Source organism: Ascaphus truei, chromosome 2, assembly GCF_040206685.1.
Source record: "Ascaphus truei isolate aAscTru1 chromosome 2, aAscTru1.hap1, whole genome shotgun sequence".
Taxonomy (NCBI): domain Eukaryota; kingdom Metazoa; phylum Chordata; class Amphibia; order Anura; family Ascaphidae; genus Ascaphus; species Ascaphus truei.
This window is the reverse complement of record NC_134484.1, coordinates 382012473-382033609: the sequence shown is the minus strand read 5'-3', so window position 1 is coordinate 382033609 and position 21137 is coordinate 382012473. Positions and strand designations below refer to the sequence as shown.

The 21137-nt window shown below is 42.3% G+C and overlaps 1 protein-coding gene across 4 annotated transcripts in view; it reads left to right on the top strand.

Moving 5' to 3' along the window:
- Nucleotides 1-21137, top strand: part of ITGB8 (integrin subunit beta 8) — a 143851-nt gene that overhangs the window by 50914 nt on the left and 71800 nt on the right. For 3 of the 4 annotated variants that reach the window (XM_075587175.1, XM_075587173.1, XM_075587176.1), the window contains exons 2-3: nt 4949-5034; nt 16865-17033. In XM_075587175.1, coding sequence (XP_075443290.1) covers nt 4949-5034; nt 16865-17033 — 255 coding nt within the window. The remainder of the gene's footprint in view (nt 1-4948; nt 5035-16864; nt 17034-21137) is intronic. The other variant, XM_075587177.1, reaches the window with a different exon arrangement.

Below are 21137 nucleotides of genomic sequence, written 5' to 3'. Positions count from 1 at the left end.
ACTGCCTGAACCCACGTCACTGGCCACCTGCACACCCACCCACGTCACTGCCTAAACGTCACTGCCTGCCCGCACGCCCACCCACTTCATTGCCCGCCCACCCACACACGTCACTGCCTGCCCACACACGTCACTGCCTGCCCACCCACCCACGTCACTGCCTGCCCGCACACCCACCAATCCACATCACTGCCTGCCCGCCTGCCCACCCACGTCACTAAACGTCACTGCCCGCCCAAACACCCACCCACGTTACTGACTGCCCACCCATCCAAACGTCACTGAAACCCACAAACTTCGCTGCTCAAACAACCCACCCAAGTCACTGCCTGCCCACCCACCCACGTCACTGAACGTCACTGCCCACCCACCCACCCATGTCACTGCCCGCCCACCCACGTCACTGCCTGAACGTCAGTGCCCACCCACCCATGTCACTGCCCACACACCCACGTCACTACCTGCCCAATCCACGTCACTGCCTGAACATCACTGACTCCAGTCACTGAACCCACCCCAGTCACTGAGGTCACTGCCTGCCCAGTCACCCACCCCAGTCACTGCCCACCCACCCCAGTCACTGAAACCACCCCAGTCACTGCCCGCCCACCCCAGTCACTAGACCAACCCCAGTCACTGCCTGCCCACCCGCCCCAGTCACTGCCTGCCCACCCACCACAGTCACTGCCTGCCTAAAAGGGGGTTGGTTCGGACATCTGAACGTGGGGGGGGGGGGGGGGTTAAACCTAGCTGTGAAGGAGGGGGCGGAAACAGAGGGGGAGCGGGAAAATTAAATCCCGGGCAACGCCGGGTATATCAGCTAGTATAGTTATATTATATTATATATATAATTATAAATGAGCTATTTTGCTTTGATTCTGGCTTAAATTGGTATATTTCTTATGTCTCCTTCTATGACCGCACCTGAACAGCTGGTTTCCTCTATAATACATCAAATTTTTATGGGAAACAATAGAGATCATGAATACTGGAGAGCGCAGCATGTTCTCCCTTAAGGCATATTTTATAGACAATACATTGCTATTGAGAAAAAATTATCCGGTGAGGCAGTGCACTGCCAGAAAGGCAGAGGTCTAGAATGTGTAAAAATTAAAAATAAATTATGCTTATTCAGCCACGTAAAAGGAGGCACACAGTCCTCCAATAAGTTTCGTGCCTAATCTGGCATTTTATCAAGGAGTACATGATCTTAAGAGCATTTACATAGCATTTAGCTGAGATCAGATGGTTTACCCAGGCAAATGGCGGCGTGCATTCCGAAGTGTATGAAGTCACAAAAATCATAGATATATATGAACGCTCAATGTCATCTCCAGGGAGATCTTGCAAGCACATAAATATAACCAACAAAAATCAAAAATATATAAATAAACAAAACCTCCTAGTATTCCTCCAAACAGGCATACCCCGGTTTAAGGACACTCACTTTAAGTACACTCGCGAGTAAGGACATATCGCCCAATAGGCAAACGGGCGATATGTGGAGAATGAGTGAGGCATCCTTCCACCTCTCGAGGGCCAACTGCACCTTCATATTTCTTTGCCCGTAGTGGGTACTCTCCAGGAACTCAGCTAGTTCCTTGGCGGTGATAACGTGGGTCAAGGATTCCACCGATTCTGCACTGCCAGAGGACTCCCCAACATTGAGCCCCCACTCTCCGGGCTCCTCTTGACTGAAAATCTAAAAACTCCAGCCTTTTCCTGCGGGTTAATCTCATCAGCCTTATGATGGACCCCACCATTTTCAGGGAGGGCTCCATCTTACCCTCTAATTTTGACTATGGGGTAGAACGTTCATGGGTAGCTGGTGGTGGTTGAGTGGAGGTAGTGGACCCCTGAGTCACCTGCATCAATTAGCCAATTACTATATTCCACTCCGGAACCCTTATTCTTTGAGCTGAGATCATGTTCCTTTGTGCACCAAATACAGGATGCAGCAATTGTTTTTTTGGGCCTCAGCTTAGAAAGACTAGCACTAGACTAGTATGTTTCCTTCATTACATAAAAATAGCCATACCCGAGTATGCAGCTAAATGAACCAAAACATGGAGGTTTTAAAGGCTATTTAGTAAAAGTTCATACTGTTTTTTAGGCAGTTAGTTATTCCGCTTTAATATAATAACAGTGGTAATACTGATATACTGTAGATGTGCTGCTCACATTTTTTTTACTTGATGCTAGAGTGATACTACCTGCTCTGGGCAAACCTGATTCCAGTAAAATGATAATTTAAATCTCCCATTAAAGCCTTGTTCCTGTGGCTAGTTAAAATCCATAATGTCATTGAGAGATGACATTATGACGTTCAATTGGTGACACATGGTCATACTTGGATTTAAAAAAGTTTTTAAAGATTCAGGATATCTTGAAAATGATCTAATTTCACAGCAACTATGGGATACCCAGAGCTGGGAGCATCCATTTTGTTCAGCTCTGCAAAAAAAAAAACAACTCTATCCAGGTGAGATTAAATCTTGGAAGGGGTTGTTGCTTTAAGGCAGGCCTGCACAACTTATAAAGTGAAACGGGCCAAACTGCTCCAAGGAAAGCAGATTTGGGCCGCATTTTAATTAAAATTACCCCCCTCCTCCCCCTCACAACTCTTACCTACCCACTTCACAACTCTTACCTGCGGCGGGGTCTGCGGCGTGGTGCGGCGTTCTTCCGTCTTCTCCCCTGAAAATTCTACTATTTGCCCTGCAAGTTCTATCAAAAATATGGGCGTGCGGCATCAAATGATGCCGCATTGCCATGGCAAGGGGACGCCGTGACGTCACGGAGTCATGCAACGTGACGCTGCGTGACGTCACATAGCATCCCGTTTTCATGGCAACGCAGTGTCCTCTGCGCGGCTATTTTTTTCAGGACCTGCAGGGGAAAAAGTAAAATGTTCAGGGGAGAAGACAGAGAATGCCGCACCACGCCGCCGCCGGACCCCACCGCCAGACCCTGTGGGCCGCACAGTAAGTCCGGGTGGGCCGCATGCAGTATGCTGTGCTGTCCTGCTTTAAGGCATGTGTGTGTTCAGATGTTATTAAGGTGAAGCAAAGACACATTTACGGATTTAATTAGTTCTCATATTACACATATGCAGTTGTTTCATTTCACTAGTTTTCAGAAACTTGATTTTCTGCTATTTCTAGGTTCTACTGAGTTCATATTCACTAAGTGGTGCAAAGTGATTAGGCCCATACAAACAAAGGAAGGTTTGTAACATTTATTGAATATGGTCCTCGATCTCTCCTGTCAAAGACTTTTATTAACTGTGGCCCATAGTTATATCAGAGAAACCATTATACAATCATTGCAGGAAGTATTACTGTATTACTGTTATTTTTTTTGTTAGTAGCACTGCACTTCAATGTTACTACATTGTGTATCATGTGAGGAATGTAAGCATATTTATATTTAGTACATTGTTACCAACGTGCCAATTTGACCTACAGTACAGTATTAGAGGAATAGGCACATAATTACATTACATATTACAAATGGTAATTGACAGTGCACAAAATTGTATTTGGGTTAGAGAATAATCGTCTGTATGGTCATCAGATACATGGGAAAAGTTTCTGAGGGAGAGGGAGGCAGATAGAGCTGATTATGAGGTTGGCAATTATTTGAGAAGTTCCACCCACAGCGTTTTTCTGCCTCCCCTACCACTTTATTTTTTATATGTTGAAAGCAGGGAATCCCCAGAGCTGAGCCCCGTTCAGAGTCCCCGGCTCTGAGGACATCCTGCTTTCTGAGATACTTACCAGAGAAGGTGACACAGGTACAGTCCCAACCCAGGGGAAAGCATAGCAGAATTAAACATCTCCCATGTCATGCGGGCCAATAGGAAGCTGCGACAGTAAGTATCTCGGGAAGCATGGGGGTCCCTGGAACTGAAATTAATGTGTTCAGCTGCAGGGAACCCCTGCTTTCTAAACATTAAAAAAAAGTGGATGGGTCCGTGGGCTCGAGCCGAACGGTAAACTGCTGCTTTAATGTTCCATTGTAGAAACAAGGCATAAATGGGCCAGGCAAATCTCCTGCCCCCTCTGATTAGCAATAAGGGCTCCAACATGCAAAGAAAAAGGTACTTAATGTAACCATGTATTTGTAACCATGTATTTGTCATCATAACTCTATGCCCAGGACATACTTGAAAACGAGAGGTAACTCTTAATGTATTACTTCCTGGTAAAACATTTGATAAATAATAAATAAATGGAGTAGCTTGATTAACATTGATTAATTGGCATGGACTGTATTCTCTTGAGTGGACAATTTCAATAAATATAATTTTCCATTTCGCTCCTGCAGTTCTGAGCAGGCACTGGAACTGCTACTAAAATTTAATGTATTAAAGATCAAGAAGCTCAACTTTCTTCCCCAATAGGTGTCGCGTGTTTGTAAGATTCCATAAACCTTAAGATTATGGGACACATGCATCAACGTGCCAGTACTGGTTATCGCACCCGTTTCCGAGTTTACTTGCATTGCCATGAATGCATGTACCCCAATATACAGTAAATGTGTAGTGATCATTCAACATTACAGTTCTAATGGGACACCTCCGCAATATGCATAGGGGCATATTCTAGTAGCCGTCATAACCCATTTATCGAGGCTTTTTAGCTGTTATCGGGCAAAAATGCCTACAGCGATTCAGAAAGCCTTGATACGTGGGCGGCGAATGCATTTTTGTCTCTCGTAAAAAAAACAAAAAATGCTCCTTAAGCATTATCAATAAAAACAATAAAGATGTCTGATCTTCACTCAGAACTTTTTGTCAGGGGATTATGCTATATGGTTTACATTTGTATCCAGGACTGCAAAATTAGATTATTTTTTTTCGGTGTGGGTATGGTGGGCAATACAAATAAACAGATATGTCACAATGTACTGTATATGTACATATATATTCTTTTCTGTCTTACAGCGGAAAACAGGTGTTCCTCACCATATGCAGCTTCATGTACGAAATGCCTTGCGCTTGGTCCAGAATGTGGATGGTGTACTCAAGAGGTGTGCAGTTTGTTCTTCTCTTTGTTGTTTATTTTAATATTGTTTTAAAGTACAGTTTTGAATAGAGCAGGAATTGCTGTTTTAATACTTTAACTGGCAGCAACGTGGTTATGCAGTTTTCTCAATTATGTTATAAAGGTGTGCACAATGTGTGTGTGTGTGTGTGTGTGTGTGTGTATCTTTATTTATATAGTGTTATTTATGTGCATAGTGTTTCACTGCAGTAATACACGTGGCATAATAATATAACAGATAATGGGAATAAGCGCTTCAGACATAAAAGTAACAGTAGGAAATGGCGTCCCTGCCCAAAAGAGCTTACAATCTAAGTGGTAAGAAGGAAGAATGTGCAAAGACAGTAGGAAAGTGCTCTGGGAAGTGCATCTACAAGGGGCCAAGGTCGATGTATGAGGTGTATAGTATCAGCCAGAGGCTAACCATACGCTTCGTTAAGGAGGTGGGTTTTAAAATGGGTCTTAGAGAGGGTTCTAGTCGGATATTGAGGGGAAGGGCATTCCAAAGGTGTGGGGCAGTCAGTGAGAAGGGTTTTAGGTGGGAGAGTGCTTTTGATACAAAAAGGGTAGAGAGAAGACATCCCTGAGTAGAATGCATGAGTCAGGAAGGTGTATAGCGAGAAATTAGGGCTAAGATGTAAAGAGAAGCAGAAGAGTGTAAAGCTTTAAAAGTGAGGAGGAGAATTGAGTGTGTGATGTGGGATTTGATAGGAAGCCAGGAGAGGGATTTCAGCAGGGGAGAAGCTGAGACAGATTTAGGAGAGAGTAAAGTTATTCTATCAGCTGCGTTTAGGATAGATTGAAGGGGAGACAGGCGAGAGGTAGGAAGGCCGGACAGCAGAAAGTTACAGTATGGGAGAGAATGAGGGTCTGCCTTAGAGTTTTAGCAGTAGATCAACACAGGAAAGGGTGTATCTCGCAATTTGTATGTGTGTATATACATTTTTATATATTTTATATATTTTTTTATCCTTCCCACTAACACGTTAGTCAAATATATAAGTACCCAAAAACAGTAGCATTGTTATATAAAAAGTACATTAATGTTGTTTTAAATGTAAAATACCTGCAGGTATTATTTAAAATATATTTCAATACCATGGACCATTTTTACTGAGTTTGGCTACTGTGTACGACACCGTCCGACTCATTCAAGTTTGTATAAGGAGTCTTCTGGTACCAGGAGGTGTTTATGGAGTAGCACCACTTTATAAATCTCTCTCTCTCTCCTATCTCTCTCCTCTCTCTCTTATCTCTCTCTCCTCTCTCTCTCCTCTCTCTCTCCTCTCTCTCTCCTCTCTCTCTCATTCCGCAATGGGGTTACAGAGTGATATAAAGAACAAATAAGGACATATATATACTGTATATACACACACATACATACGCACAGATTTTGTATTTATGAATACTTTACAACACGATTATTGGTATCTTAAATACTTTATTGTACAATGCATACAATTGTACATTATTTCTAATGCAATCCGCTTATAACGCGATGGGATTCTTTGGACCCCAAATACTGCGTTATAAGGGGGTTGAGCTGTATATATACACACACACAAACATACATATACAGACACATACATATAAAAACACACATAAATGCAAATGTAATATATAGGGCCTCATTCAGAAAGCGTCTATAAGGCCCTTATCGAGCACTTATCGGCCAAAATGGCTACTCGTATAAGTGCTCGATAACAGCCTGTATCGCAGCAAAATTTTATGACCAAAAGAAACTCGCCAATTGAGCGGCGATCAGCCGCTTATCGACCATTTTCGGAAGGATCATAAACTCGCGCGATTCTAGTATCCGTGAGTCGGCTGTCGCGGCCTATCGCAGCCTTAAAAGGCAATCTTCTCCACAAATCCAATTCACCTCAAAATTTGGTCAATTGGTGGGGAGATGCCTCGATGAGCTGCGATATGTCGGGACTTAGAAAGAATGAGGCCCTTTTCCTGCCTCGGATTGATGCCGGGGGTCTCCGGAGCCCCCCGGCATGCATCCGATGCAGGAAAAATGCATTTACAGCTAAGGCAATGAAGGGATTAAACACCCATGCCAGGCTTACTGTGGCTATCGAGGGTGGATGAAGGGGGAATTTGGCCCTTTGTGGCTGTTTATTATTATTATTATTATTGTTTAGGGGTTGCGGGGGGACTTAACCTCTTCATTACCTTAGCGGTTAATACAGCTAAGGTAATAAAGGGGTTAACCCAACCGCTACCCACCCGCAAGGTCTAGACACCCATCCTTAGGGCTAATACCCCTTCACCCATCCGTGAGGCCTAAGCACCCACCCCGGACTGACTACACCCACCCTGTACCCATTGAGTAGTATAGTGGTACATCATACCCATATAATAATAATATGGGCATGATAAGCCTCTATAGCACTCAATGGGCACCCTAATTACAATACATTAATACACAAGACACACAATAATAAACGATAACTAAACTCCAAAAAAACACACATCACTAAATAAAAACAGTAGCAAGCTAATCCAATTAATACAAGCAATAACAACATTAGCAATGAATGAATTAAACCATTAACCAATCAAAACAATTAATTCCTAAAACAACTTCAAATTATTTTATAAAGTAACCAATCCAACCAAATAATTACTAAACCAACTCAAAATTAATAGTAACACTAACCAATCAAACCAATTAATTACTACAACATTCATGAATTAATTTAAACATTAAAATACAAACAATATCTGAAATAACCATAAAACGCATTAGCTAACATAATACAACATTAACTAAAAACAAACACCAATCGCAAACATTGTATTACCATTAAGCAGGAAAAAAACAAACAATGAAATCCACATAAGAAACTGAAATTAAAAAAACCAACAGCGATACCAAGCCAGAAATGCCCCCAAATATTGTCATAATAATGTATTAATCTGTACCCTAAAGTGGTACAGATTAATATATTATCAGTCAATGTGCCTCCCCCAAAAAATCAAAAAAAACACATCCAATGAAAAAACCTGTAAAAGAGACATTAATTGTTTTGATTGGTTAATGGTTTCATTAATTAATTGTTGATGTTGTTATTGCTTGTATTTATTGGATTAGCTGGCTACTGTTTTTATTTAGTGACGTGTGTTTTTTTGGAGTTTAGTTATGTTTTATTATTGTGTGTCTTGTGTATTAATGTATTGTAATTAGGGTGCCCACTGAGTGCTATAGAGGCTTATCATGACCATATTATTATTATATGGGTATGATGTAACACTATACTACTCAATGGGTACAAGGTGGGTATAGTCAGTCAGGGGTGGGTGCTTAGGCCTTCCGGGTTTGTATCGGTTCAGGGTGGGTTAACCCCTTAATGACTATAGCGGTTAGTAACCCCTAAGGTGATTAAGGCGTTAGGGGCCATTAGAATGCCTTTATTATGTATATATGCTTTCTTGCTATGGAGGACAGAGGGACCTGCTGTTGTGGTAAATATAACTGTATTTATTTACTTTATTTATGTATGCTAATGCAGTGTTTAATAATGGGCAAATAATCTATTATCCATATCTGGATAATAGTTATTTTGCCCATTACTGTACTGTATGGGTTTGGGCAGGGGGGGGGGGGTGGGGGTGGGAGGGATTATGTATTGATGTTTATTAAAATGTTTTTTAATATAAATTTCTTTCATAGTGTAGATGTGCAGGGGGTCTCCGGAGCTGAACCGCGTTGGTTTCAGGTCCAGGGACCCCCTGCTTCCCAAGATACAGGCCCCTTTATGGGGTGCCGCTATCCCTCTGCATTGAAATGTCCCGCGTCACGAAACCGGGACATTTCTTTGCATAGGAGATACCGGCATCCCATAAAGGTGCCTGTATCTCGGGAAGCAGGGGGTCCCCGGACATAAAACCAACGTGGTTCAGCTCCGGAGACCCCTGCACATCTACACCATGAAAGAAATTTATATTAAAATAAATAATTTTCGGGCGACATTTCCGCTGTGAGAGGCGGCTCTCTCAGAGCCGCTCCCTCTGCAGCAGAAATGAATCGCCGGTTTAGGCATTTTCAGAGGCTCGATGCTCTCGCTGGCATCAACTCGCTCGTTTTGGGAATTTTGCTATCACAGGTAATCGAGGCTTTCTGAATACCGTGATAGCAACGCCCAAAAAAACGTCATTTTAAATGCCCTGGCGATAATTTTTATCAACCTTCTCTGAATGAGGCCCATAGTGAATATGTATATATGTGTGTATATATACTATATATTACATTTGTATATATGTGTGTTTTTTATATATACAGTATATATATATATATATATATATATATATTCATATATATTTATATGCAGTGTTCGACAAACCTATACATCTGCACGCCCCGGGCGAGTGGATTTAACATTGTGGCGAGCTCCTATTGGCCCAAGCAGCACACGTGTGGTACTAGGTGGCGAGTAGATTTTTTTGTTCGGCGAGTAGATTTTTTGGTGTTTTGTCGACCACTGTTTATATGTATGTATGTATGTATGTTTGTATGAATGTGTGTGTGTGTGTGTGTGTGTATATATGAACCTTTGTATATTTTTTAGGGAGTACATTTGTTTAACGTTTGCTTACTAACCCTGGTACGCCTAATGACTATATATATATTTGTATATATATATATATATATAGTGACTCTTGGTTACCAGCACTGCTTGTGCTCATTACATGTCATGTAAGTGATGGGTTTTTTCTGACACATGAAGCCTCCAGTTTTTGAGTGTTATCTTCTGGTTTCAATATTAAGCTGGGATCTTTTCTGTTTTAAAAACAGTGATGTCATGTTTTGGAACAAGTTAATTGTTTTTGTCATAATCATGTGTTGTTAATGCCATTTTAATATAATTTACCCTATTACTTTGGAACAAAATAAGTTGTACTGTGTAATGAACACATACTTACTACAAGCAAATTTCAGATTATCAAAATGTGAAATGTAACAACCGATTGTAATTATAAAGTAAAGAGAAACTAAAAGGACCAATAAATTCCTCACAATTCCGATTTATACCGTTCCAAGTTGAACACATACATCTTCAAAGTCTGACACAACAAGAGATAATGGCTCATATTTACTAACATGTGCTATTCCATATGGCTCCTTCCAGCTGCAGAAGAACCCTTATGGCCCTATTCAAGTGAGTTGTAAGGTGCTTTCTTGCACAAGATGGAGTCTTATGGCAGAGCACCGATTAGTAAAATCTGGGGGGAAGGGTGAGAGTTAATAAAATGAACCACATATGCCATATATCATGTAACTATACTTACACAGCTGTTTATTTTATGACTTGTGATATTCAGGTGGTCAAATGAGGACCAGGTATAGAATCTGGAAACACTTCTATTTATAGCAGTGGGGGCAATGTCAATTCATATAACTGATCAGATTTAATTGTACTTAATTTTGGCCATACTGTACGTACCATAAGTTGTCAAAATACTCAAATAATACATATTAGTATGGTTGTATGCTAGATGTCAGCAATATTAAAGAGAAATAATAACATCCCTAATGTAAGTAATAATAATAATAATAATAAGACTAATTTTTGCTTAAGAAATACATAGTTACATACTTTATTTATTTTTACGGCTTCTGCTGCTTCTGATAGATGGCTCCTCTTAGTTTGAAACACTGCATCAAAAATTGGAGCAAGTGACTGGGCTGTGGAGATCTTGAGTGTGGCATTCAGGTGTGTGTCAGTAAGTTGAGAGAATAGTTTTGTCTTGTTCAGGTCCATTACAGAGGAAAACCATTCATAGACGAAACAAAATTTCACAGCAAAATAGTTCAGTCTGAGATAGTTTGGTCCTATAAATTGATAAAATGTGCTAACATCAACATGGAAAAGCTTATCCTTAAACAGCATCACACTGTAGCTCGATTATTTCCATTTACAGCTCCTCTGGGACATCATACAGCTTGGCAGAAAATGGGTTGCGGCACATTGCAAACGCTCTCTCAAGCTTTCTAAAGTTACAGAATTGTTCTTGAAATTCTTTTCATACTTCAGCAATTCTGCTCTTGTACTTTTCTGTGACAATATCACAATGTGACCCTGCCATGTGACGTAGAGATTTAAATGTGGGAAAATGTTCCTAAATACTGTACTCTCGGAAAGTTGCTTTTCTCAAACCTTAAGCTTTATCTCAAAGGCACAAATGCTGTCATAAAATTCTGTCACCACTTTTTTGCGCCCCTGTATCTTTGTGTTGAGACAGTTCAGGTTTCCGTAATATCCACCATATACAGTTAGGTCCGGAAATAATTGGACACTGATACAAGTTTTGTTATTTCGGCTGTGTACCAAAATCAATTCAAGTTACAGTTGAATAATGAACATGGGCTTAAAGTGCAGTCTATCAGCTTTAATTTGAGGGTATTCACATCCAAATTGGAAAAGGGTTTAGGAATGACATCTCTTTAGTATGTAGCTCCCTCTTTTTCAAGGGACCAAAAATAATTGGACAATTGACTCCAAAGCTGTTTCATGAACACGTGTGGGCGATTCCTTCATTATTTCATCATCAATTAAGCAGGTAAAAGGTCTGGAGTTGAATCCAGGTGTGGCATTCACATTTGGAAGCTGTTGCTGTGAACCCACAACATGTGGTCAAAGGAGCACTCAATGCAAGTGACACAGGGCATCCTTAGGCTGCAAAAAAAAAGAAGAAAATCAATCAGAGAGATAGCAGGAACATTAGGAGTGACCAAATCAACAGTTTGGTACATTCTGAGAAAAAAAGAATGCACTGGTGAGCTTTGCAACACAAAAAGGCCTGGACGTCCACGGAAGACAACAGTGGTGGATGATCGTAGGATCCTTTCCATGGTAAAGAAAAACCCTTCACAACATCCAGCCAAGTGAAGAACACTCTCCAGGAGGTAGGCATATCATTATCCAAGTCTACCATAAAGAGAAGACTTCACGAGAGCAAATACAGAGGGTTCACCACAAGGTGCAAACCATTCAGAAGCCACCAGATTAGACTTTGCCAAACAATATCTAAAAAAGCCAGCCCAGTTCTGGAACAGCATTCTTTGGACAGATGAAGCTAAGATCAACCTGTACCAGAATGATGGGAAGAAAAAAGTATGGAGAAGGCTTGGAACGGCTCATGAACCGAAGCATACCACATCATCTGTAAAACACGGTGGAGGCAGTGTGATGGCATGGGCATGCATGGCTTACAATGGCACTGGGTCACTACTGTTTATGGATGATGTGACAGAAGACAGAAGCAGCCGGATGAATTCTGAAGTGTATAGGGATATATTGCCTGCTCAGATTCAGCCAAATTCAGCGAAGTTGATTAGATGGCGCTTCACTTTACAGATGGACAATGACTCAAAACATACTGCGAAAGCAACCAGGAGTTTTTTAAAAGCAAATAAGCGGAATATTCTGCAATGGCCGAATCAATCACCTGATCCCAACCCGATCGAGCATGCATTTCACTTGCTGAAGACAAAACTTAAGGCGAAAGACCCATGAACAAACAACAACTGAAGTCAGCTGCAGTAAAGGCCTGGCAAAGCATCACAAAGGAGGAAACCCAGCGTTTGGTGATGTCAATGCGTTCCAGACTTCAAGCAGTCATTGCCTGCAAAGGATTCTCGACAAAGTATTCAAAATAATTTTTTTATTTATGATTGTGCTAATTTGTCCAATTACATTTGAGCCCCTGAACTAAGGGGATTGTGTAAGAAAATGGTTGCAATTCCTAAACGTTTCATACGATATTTTTGTTCAAACCCTTGAATTAAAGCTGAAAGTCTACACTTCTATTGCATCTCGGTTGTTTCATTTCAAATCCATTGTTGTGGCATACAGAGCCAAAATTATGAATATTATGTCAGTGTCCAATTATTTTCGGACTTAACTGTAAGTAAGCTCTTGCAGCCATTTATTCTCTTGCAATTCAAGTACAGCCTTTCCTTTCTTATCAATAAGCAACTGTATTTAATCATACACTTCATAGAAACGTTTCATTATAGTTCTTAGACTTTGCCACAGAACTTCACAGAGAATCTCATTTTTCTCCAGAAAGCAGTTAAACTGCCTGTGGTTGAGACCTCTTGCTCGAATAAAATTAACTTCAGGGGTTTACTACACAGCTCTTCTTGGTGCAAAATGCAATGGAAATGATTAAACTGATGGTTTGTGTTGACAGCTAGTAACTTTTACAGCAGCTGCAGCTTTACTACCTACCATTTGTAGTGCTCCGTCTGTGGCCAGACTCATAGCTCATACCCAGTTCACACCTACAGTAATCTGTCCAGAGCTCCCACCAAATTATTATAGATGCCATCAGCTCTTGTGTCTTTAATCTAAACCAATTCTACAAACTCGTGTTATCTGCATATTTTCATCAACACGACAAATGACAACCGCAAGCTGTGCCATGCCAGTTAAATGTATGTATATCTTTATTTATATATATAGCGCTGTCCAGGTACATAGTGCTTTACAATACATTCATACTTTCGTCAATTGCCACGGAAATTCAGCAAAAAAATTAACTTTGTCCCAGAGTTTACTGTTCAGGTTCTCAGATAAATCACTGATTGTCTCTGCGACTGTGTTTCTTGAGCGATTAATACTTGCTAAAGCTTGCTGCTTATCAGACAGAATAATTCTACAGGTTTTAGCATGCACTTTTTCAAAAACTCCCCTTACAAAAAAGGATTTAGAAATAGACACAGCTATTTCATGAGCAATCATGTAGCTTGCCTTAACTACAGCCTCAATTACTTAATGAACAAGTCTAAAAACTGATTGCTGTTTCTTTAACAACTTTTGTAATTCAGAACTGTTGTCTTCACGTAACTTCCAGTATATTTCGCGTATTTCTCACCATGGTTATTTTCATAGTGTTACCAAGCATTGTATTCATTCACAAACAGTTACCAGTTTCATACGAATCAAACAAGTTGGTTTTCCATTCACTTTCACTTTTACTCTTCTTTAATAAAGACATACTGTAAACTATCCATTGTCACTGCATTGAAAACTATCTTTGTATGACCATCAGAAATCACAGCTTCGGAGGCAACCCTCCTGTGACGATGCTCGTCTCTGATCAGGAAGCAGATCTGCAGGGCTCAGGTAGGGATGCCAATTAACCGCATCAGTAGTCGGTAAGCAGGCAAAGGGTCAGGGCAGGTGGCAGGTAGCGAGGTTTGGGTAACGGTCCAGGGTCAGCAACAGGGATTCCATATGAACAGGCTAGCCTCAAGAACAGATTATCCACAGCAACAGGCTAGCCTCCAGAACAGGGAACTCACAGGGATAGGCTAGACACATGGAGAGGCAAGCCACGGGGAAGACTCAGGAACAGGGAAGGCTCACCAACAGGGAAAGCTCAGCAACTAGAACCCAAGGTGGCCAGGAACACAGGGAAACGTATACAATGCTCAGGCAGGGGTTGAGAGTCACTGGCTTCTATTTAAGGTCAGGTGCAGCCAATAACCAAGTTCACAGCAGCCAGGTAAGGGCAGGTTCCAGCCAAAGCTTGGGCTGGAACCCTTAAACCTCTCACTCTGAATGTGAAAGCTTGACTCTGACGTGTCACACAGGTATTGGACATAAATAAAAATAAAAACTGTAGAAAGATTTTTCTTCAAAGATCTGAGACACCTACTTTGTAACCATTTTAATTTCACAGGAAGCCTAAGTGCATTGCTCACCCAAATATTTTAGTGTTATGTGCCACGTATTCCAACCACCCCAAGCAAATTCCTGACCACGCTGTCCATGCCCCTCACCTCATCACCTGACAAGAATGCCACTTTTGCCACCATTGTTCTGTGCTGCACCAGACCGAGCTGGATGAAAAAGTTAGGCGGGCCATATTCGGCCTGTAGGTCATATGTCTGACACCCCTGATTTAGGGTCTATGGGGCTAACTTAATAGTATCTCTAGTTGTATATATGACCCCTCAAACCACCCTCAAAATAAATTAGTTAGAGTTGTCTGTGCTGAAAAAGGAACATACCTGAGGTATATAACAAAAGACAAAGATACCCAATGCTACATCCAATATGACAAAATACTGTACATAGTTAAATACTTCAATGTTAGTATTGTCATGAATAAGGGTAATTTAGTTAAACCCTTTTGCCCAAGCATTATAAGCCTGCAGCCACTTCACGGCATGACCAGAATGCAGAATACTAACATTGAAGTATTTAACTATGTATTTTGTCATATTGGCTATCTTAGACTTTTGATGTATACATTCGGCCACATGAAAGGTAGTATGTGAGGGTGGCACACTATTGCTTATAAAAAAATATTAATAATGTTTTTCTCCTTGGTGCTCACCCTCTGTTGACCCCGGCATCTCAAAGCTGGATCCAAGTATGTCTGAGTTGATATTGGAAGTACAGGAAGCACACGGGAGCCTTATGTTGAATTCAAACAAACTTCTATTGTATTAATGCATCAGAGCAGGCACATATATATAGTAACGCTTCTGGACAACCCTGTCCTTTCTTCAGACCATACACCGTACATCATACAATCATTTTATATATATATGTATGTGTATGTGTGTGTGTATGTATGCATGTATATGTGTGTTATGGTGGGTAAAAAAAGTGACAGAAACCCTCCACAGACCGCTTCATTTTGCAGAGCCAGTATAACCAACCCCACACTGAGGAGACCCATTAAGGTCAAAACAGCTGTCTGTGGGTGGGTTTACTGGCTATGCATCTTAACCCAGGCTGTGCTCAAAGCTGTGAAATGCAGCAAGCATAAGCTTACAAGGGACCATGTTATATGGTTTTGAAGCAAAAGGTGGCACTTTGTGCTCATTTGCATGTAATTTCCCAGAATCCCTTGCTGCAGTGCTGGGTGATAATGGTGAAAGGCAGGGTTGCAGACCTGTCAAAGGCATGCAAATGAGCATACAGTAATATTTCCTAATATATATATCCTGTGGTGGGTTCTGGTGTTAGAACATGCTGGAATTGTGTGATTATTAATTTTCAACTGTTATCAGTTGTTTGGAGGTGAGTGGCCCCTCCTTCCAGGGTTTAAGCTCACCCCACCCTACTTTTTAAGTAGCACATTTTTCCATGTTCCTGTGCTGGACTGGTCTATTAAGGCCATTCTCTCTCCACTGCAGAGGTAAATGAGAATTTTCACAGGTACTGTTACCACCCTTCAGGTGGCAAGATAAAAATGTTCGAGTGTCAGCTGCGATGTGAATCTCGGAGCTAACCGAATAGCACGATTTGTCAAAAATTGCAATTTTGAGCATTTTGTGACCACCCGCATGGATTGTCTGTGCGGGAGCGCTACCGATGGGGAAGAAGCACTTCTCGAGTGAGTTTGGCATGTTATCGCTGCTTTCTGAATAGCTACACATGCAGACTCGCTCGAGAAGTGCTCACAATTCTCGATAAGTCACTTATCGAAGCTACTAGAATAGGCCCCTGTGCTCTATGTGCTGAATAGCTGAATAGCTACACATGCAGACTCGCTCGAGAAGTGCTCACAATTCTCGATAAGTCACTTATCGAAGCTACTAGAATAGGCCCCTGTGCTCTATGTGCTTTTTGTTTTCACAGGTATTATATAAAGTTTGCTATGTATTTTTCATCAGGGAACTGAATTGCTTCATAGTAAACAAACACTCTTTTTGATCTTTTTAAACAATACCTTTAGCAGCCAAAAATTATTATATGTATCAGACTTAAATAATGTAAAGATATACTCTGAGACTGAAATAAACTTTGTTTTTCACAATGTCTTTTCTTTTTTTTTTTAAACAGGACTTTATGGTGGAATCAACAGTAAATGAAAGATGTGACACAGTTTTCAATTTAATATCCAAAGGCTGTAGAAAAGATTTAATAGAACACCCCCCAGTACAAGTACTGAGTAGCAAAGAGGTGAACACTCAGGTCACTCCAGGAGACGTTTCAGTCCACCTTAGACCAGGTTAGTGGTGTATACAGTTGTTTATTGGAAGTTCTTCAATGCACAATGTAAAATTACCGTACTATTACTAATGTTGCTGTGTTTTTGCCTTTGTCCTTTACACCTGTAACTACAGTATATATATTTTTTAATACAGTATTTATGTATGTATAATACATGTTAAGGTGGTACCCCTGCAATCTCTTAATATGCATGTCGCTTAAAACCACCATTAGCAATCTGTTGTTTTTTAGTGCTGACTTGTGTAAATGACATGATTGTATTCAGTGTTGTTATTACAGTACTTTATTGAAAGCTGTGATTGCACGCAAAATCCTTCAGCTACTATTGAAAAAAACTCTTGGAATTTTTTATGATCTTTTTTTAAATATAACTATTGTATTTTGGTTCAAAATTGGGAGAAACAAGCACTTGTCAGTGAGCCAGATTCAATAAACGGGATTTGCATTTGCCAAAATGAATCGCTTTACACCTTGGGGGAGAGCAGGCTATTCATGTGGTCAGGGTGGGGGCGGGGTGACTGGGCCATTCATGCAGTGGAGGTTGAGGTTGAGTGGGCTGTTGATTGGCTGGAGGGGGGGAGTGGGGGGAGTGGGTGCAGGTGAGCTGTCCTGTGTAGTGGAGAGCAGGGGGGGGGGGGGGTTGGGGTAACACAATATTGAGCGGACAGGGCCCATGACATTGGTAGACCAATAGGGGAAAAGGGCATTGGTAATTTTAGTATTATTATTGTAATAATTATAATATAAATACAAACCATTAGCCAATAATAGTTATACACTCCTCTACCTTGGGAATAATGGTCAGGTAATGTTCTGCCTATGTAAATTAATACTTTACTATCACATATGGAGTGTGAATGCATCATGCGAATATTGAAAGTTTTAGCCAGGCTTCCATGGAACATTACCAGATATCCGTTGAGAAAAACATGTTAATTGCATTTTACTCTTATTTTCCGATTGTTTCTCTATTATAGTGTATCTCATAAAGGTTTATAAATGTTGTACTGTAGTCTTATAAATTATATACACTATAGAAAACTGTTGGTGTAATTTAAAATGTAAACAGCAGTTTTATTTTTATGTACAGTACAGAAGATATGGGGCAGATTCATGGGACAATTTGTCATGGTAAGGTACACTTGGGTGAAGGAAATTTTTATTAAAATGTCTTACTTGGCCCAGTGATAATCACTCTTAAGAACTTTTTGAATACAGGAGCAGATGCATACTACTATAGCCTGGGTCCCCCCTGGTCTCCTGTCTTCCCCTACCTATGGCTGCAGCTGTGTCTGGTGGGGGGGGGGTTGCGGCAGGTCCCTTGCAGGGCGCTGCCATCTTAGTTGCGATCGCACATGCGCAAGATGCCGTGCATGTGCAGTGATAGGGTGCGAGGTGGTCACAGCAGGAAAGGTCCTCCGCGGGGACTACAAGCCCCAGCAGCCCCTGGGGCTACAGCTCACATGTTACACCGCAGCCAAAAGGGCACTAGTATTCCCCTGTTGAGGAGAATATATACATTGCACGCGCTTGGAGCACACCAGTTGGAGGTGGGATGAGGAACGGGTAGGGTGTGTAGGTGCAAGGCATTTGTGACCCCTGCACCAGGCCAGAGACCCCCTTAGGCCCCAGGTATGACCCGAATCCCCTCAGTTTGTGGTTTCTGCATGGACCGGCCCATCAGTTAGCGACATGGCCCCTTTAGTATCATAGAGAGGGACACAGGCAGGACGTGGTGGCGAACTGGTGATCCGGTGGTCTGGGACCAGACCACTATATCTATCAGAGACTATCTTCAGTGGTGATACCATCCACGTGGGAAGTCACCCAATGTAGATGCGGACGTCATCGTTGACTACAACCATCGCTGGATCAGTGGATCCCATCCCTTTGTTGTGGCGCTACCGGGTGCTGGAGTACCCTGCAGTTATCATCAAGTGCACCAACTTTACACACGGTAGTTGTGGACAGCACTGTCTCACACATTTGGGAAGGTTGCTACTTATGGACACCGGGGTGGTTGGGTGCCAAAGGGCCCCTCAGTACTTTGAGGGATATTCCATCCAGGTTGGACATTGTGTTGGAGGTCGGTGTGAGGGTATGGCTGTTCATGGCCTAGTTGGTGTGGACTGGTTATCATTGTTATTCTTATGCATGTTACTCTTACTAGTGTGTGTATTATTGCATGGGGTCTTGTAACAGGGTTCTCCCACATAGTAGGATCCCATACAAGTGGAGGCGCTGACACCTCACGGATCAGGCACACCCCAGGCTCCCAGCAGCGGAGGCCCAGGCCTCCTGTGAACCGCAGGTAATGCACCACATGCACAGTAGCTATCATCTCCCAGGGGATGAGGGAAAGTGCACTACAATTGGAGGCGCAGCTGAGATCTTAGACCTGGGGTGCCCTACTCAGCAGTCAAATTTGTAAACTTATCCGAACACCATGTTCACGCCCTCGCAGCAACAGGTCCATGACTGGGCTTTAGAGCTCCGAGAACCACCGCGACACGTGGTCGCACTGGGAGGGGTCCCCGCACTCACGTCCATGTTCACTGTCCACGACCAAGTAAAAAAATCTCCTGGTATGAGCGATGTCAGGATCATCAGTAGAAAATCTGTCACCGCTTGCCAAAGCAGTGCCGTGTTACTGGCCACCGGGCAAAAGATATGCCCAGAAAATGCCCCTCAGGTTATATACCTGCCAGAGACTCTGCCTGATGGGTGCCCACTCATATACCCTGGGCTAGCATCCCCCAGGGCTACCTCCCCTCTTGGACCCTCCGCAATGGGTCCCCCGCTTATTGAGGCCTCCACCTCCCCCTACATCCCCAGTGAGTGGAGAACCGTAAATATGGTCATGAGTACTCCCGCGAGGCTCGACGCACCCCTACCCCGGGTAACATTCACCCCACTCAGTACTAGGACTGACCCTACCGCAATTAGTGGAGGCCCTAACTATGTCTTCACAAGCGCAAAATTACAGGAAGCGAAAGCCTTTCTCCGGGACGACCCCCACCCCCGTGGGTGAAGAAGGGATTGATTCCTGGAGGGACTACACCCTCAAGGTACTTGATGAATGGCCCTGTTCCGAGGTGGTGAAACATCAACGGATAATGGAGAGCCTCTGACCGCCAGCATCCACCATGATTAGTATGCATCACGATCAAGACGCCGATATGTCGGCCCACAGAATCGTGGATCTGCTGATGTGCATCTTTGGAAAAGACGAAGATGAAAGTGATATGTGGTCCAAATACTATGACCTCAGGCAGAAGGATGGAGAAGACCTGTCCATCTTCATTCAACGGATCCAGTTGGTCCTCTGGAAGCTGCAGAACCACAATGTAATTCCAGCATCCACCGTGGATGAGTACCGTCGCAAACAATTCCTTAGATGGGCCATCCCCACTCATCACATAGTGATCATGATTAGGCGCTCTCTACTGCAATAAGCTCCCATTACCTTTGAGGAGCTTCTAGGGGTAGTAAAAGGACATGAGTCGTATACACGCTTACATACTCCCAAGTAGGACAAAGAGGCCCACAAGGCAGAACCCAAGGGAGTGTCGGCTTCAAAAGTCAAAGAAACATACAGCACTGAGGAAGATCCTCCTCCCCAGTCACCTATAACCAAGTCCAGGATGTCCTGGAGAGTATCCCCCAGCTACAGGGCCTGCATGGACTCAAGTGGCATCATCTGCTTCAGCTGTAGCCAGAAGTGCCATTTCTTGGGGGCTGCCCAGAGAGAGAAAAAAAACTGCAACTAGAACGTTCCATCCACAGTCAATGATATGCTAGGTTCAGACTGCAGAAACAACCTCCCCGCCCTCATACAGTGCATTAGTGCAAAAAACGATGAAACCTCATCATCATCACTCAGGATCCCTGGTTCCTCAACAAGGGGCCTAATCCCACTGTCCCAGCCTAATCCCAGTGTCCAGGCCTACAATACCAAACTCGGATGTGATTATAGCTCCTTTTGCCAGAGAGAGTTAAACCCGGCAGGATCACCCTCTTGAACATCACTGTTTTACATACTTTAAGAATAACATATATAGGACTGTTACTATAAACTCTACCTATATAAAAAAAATACATC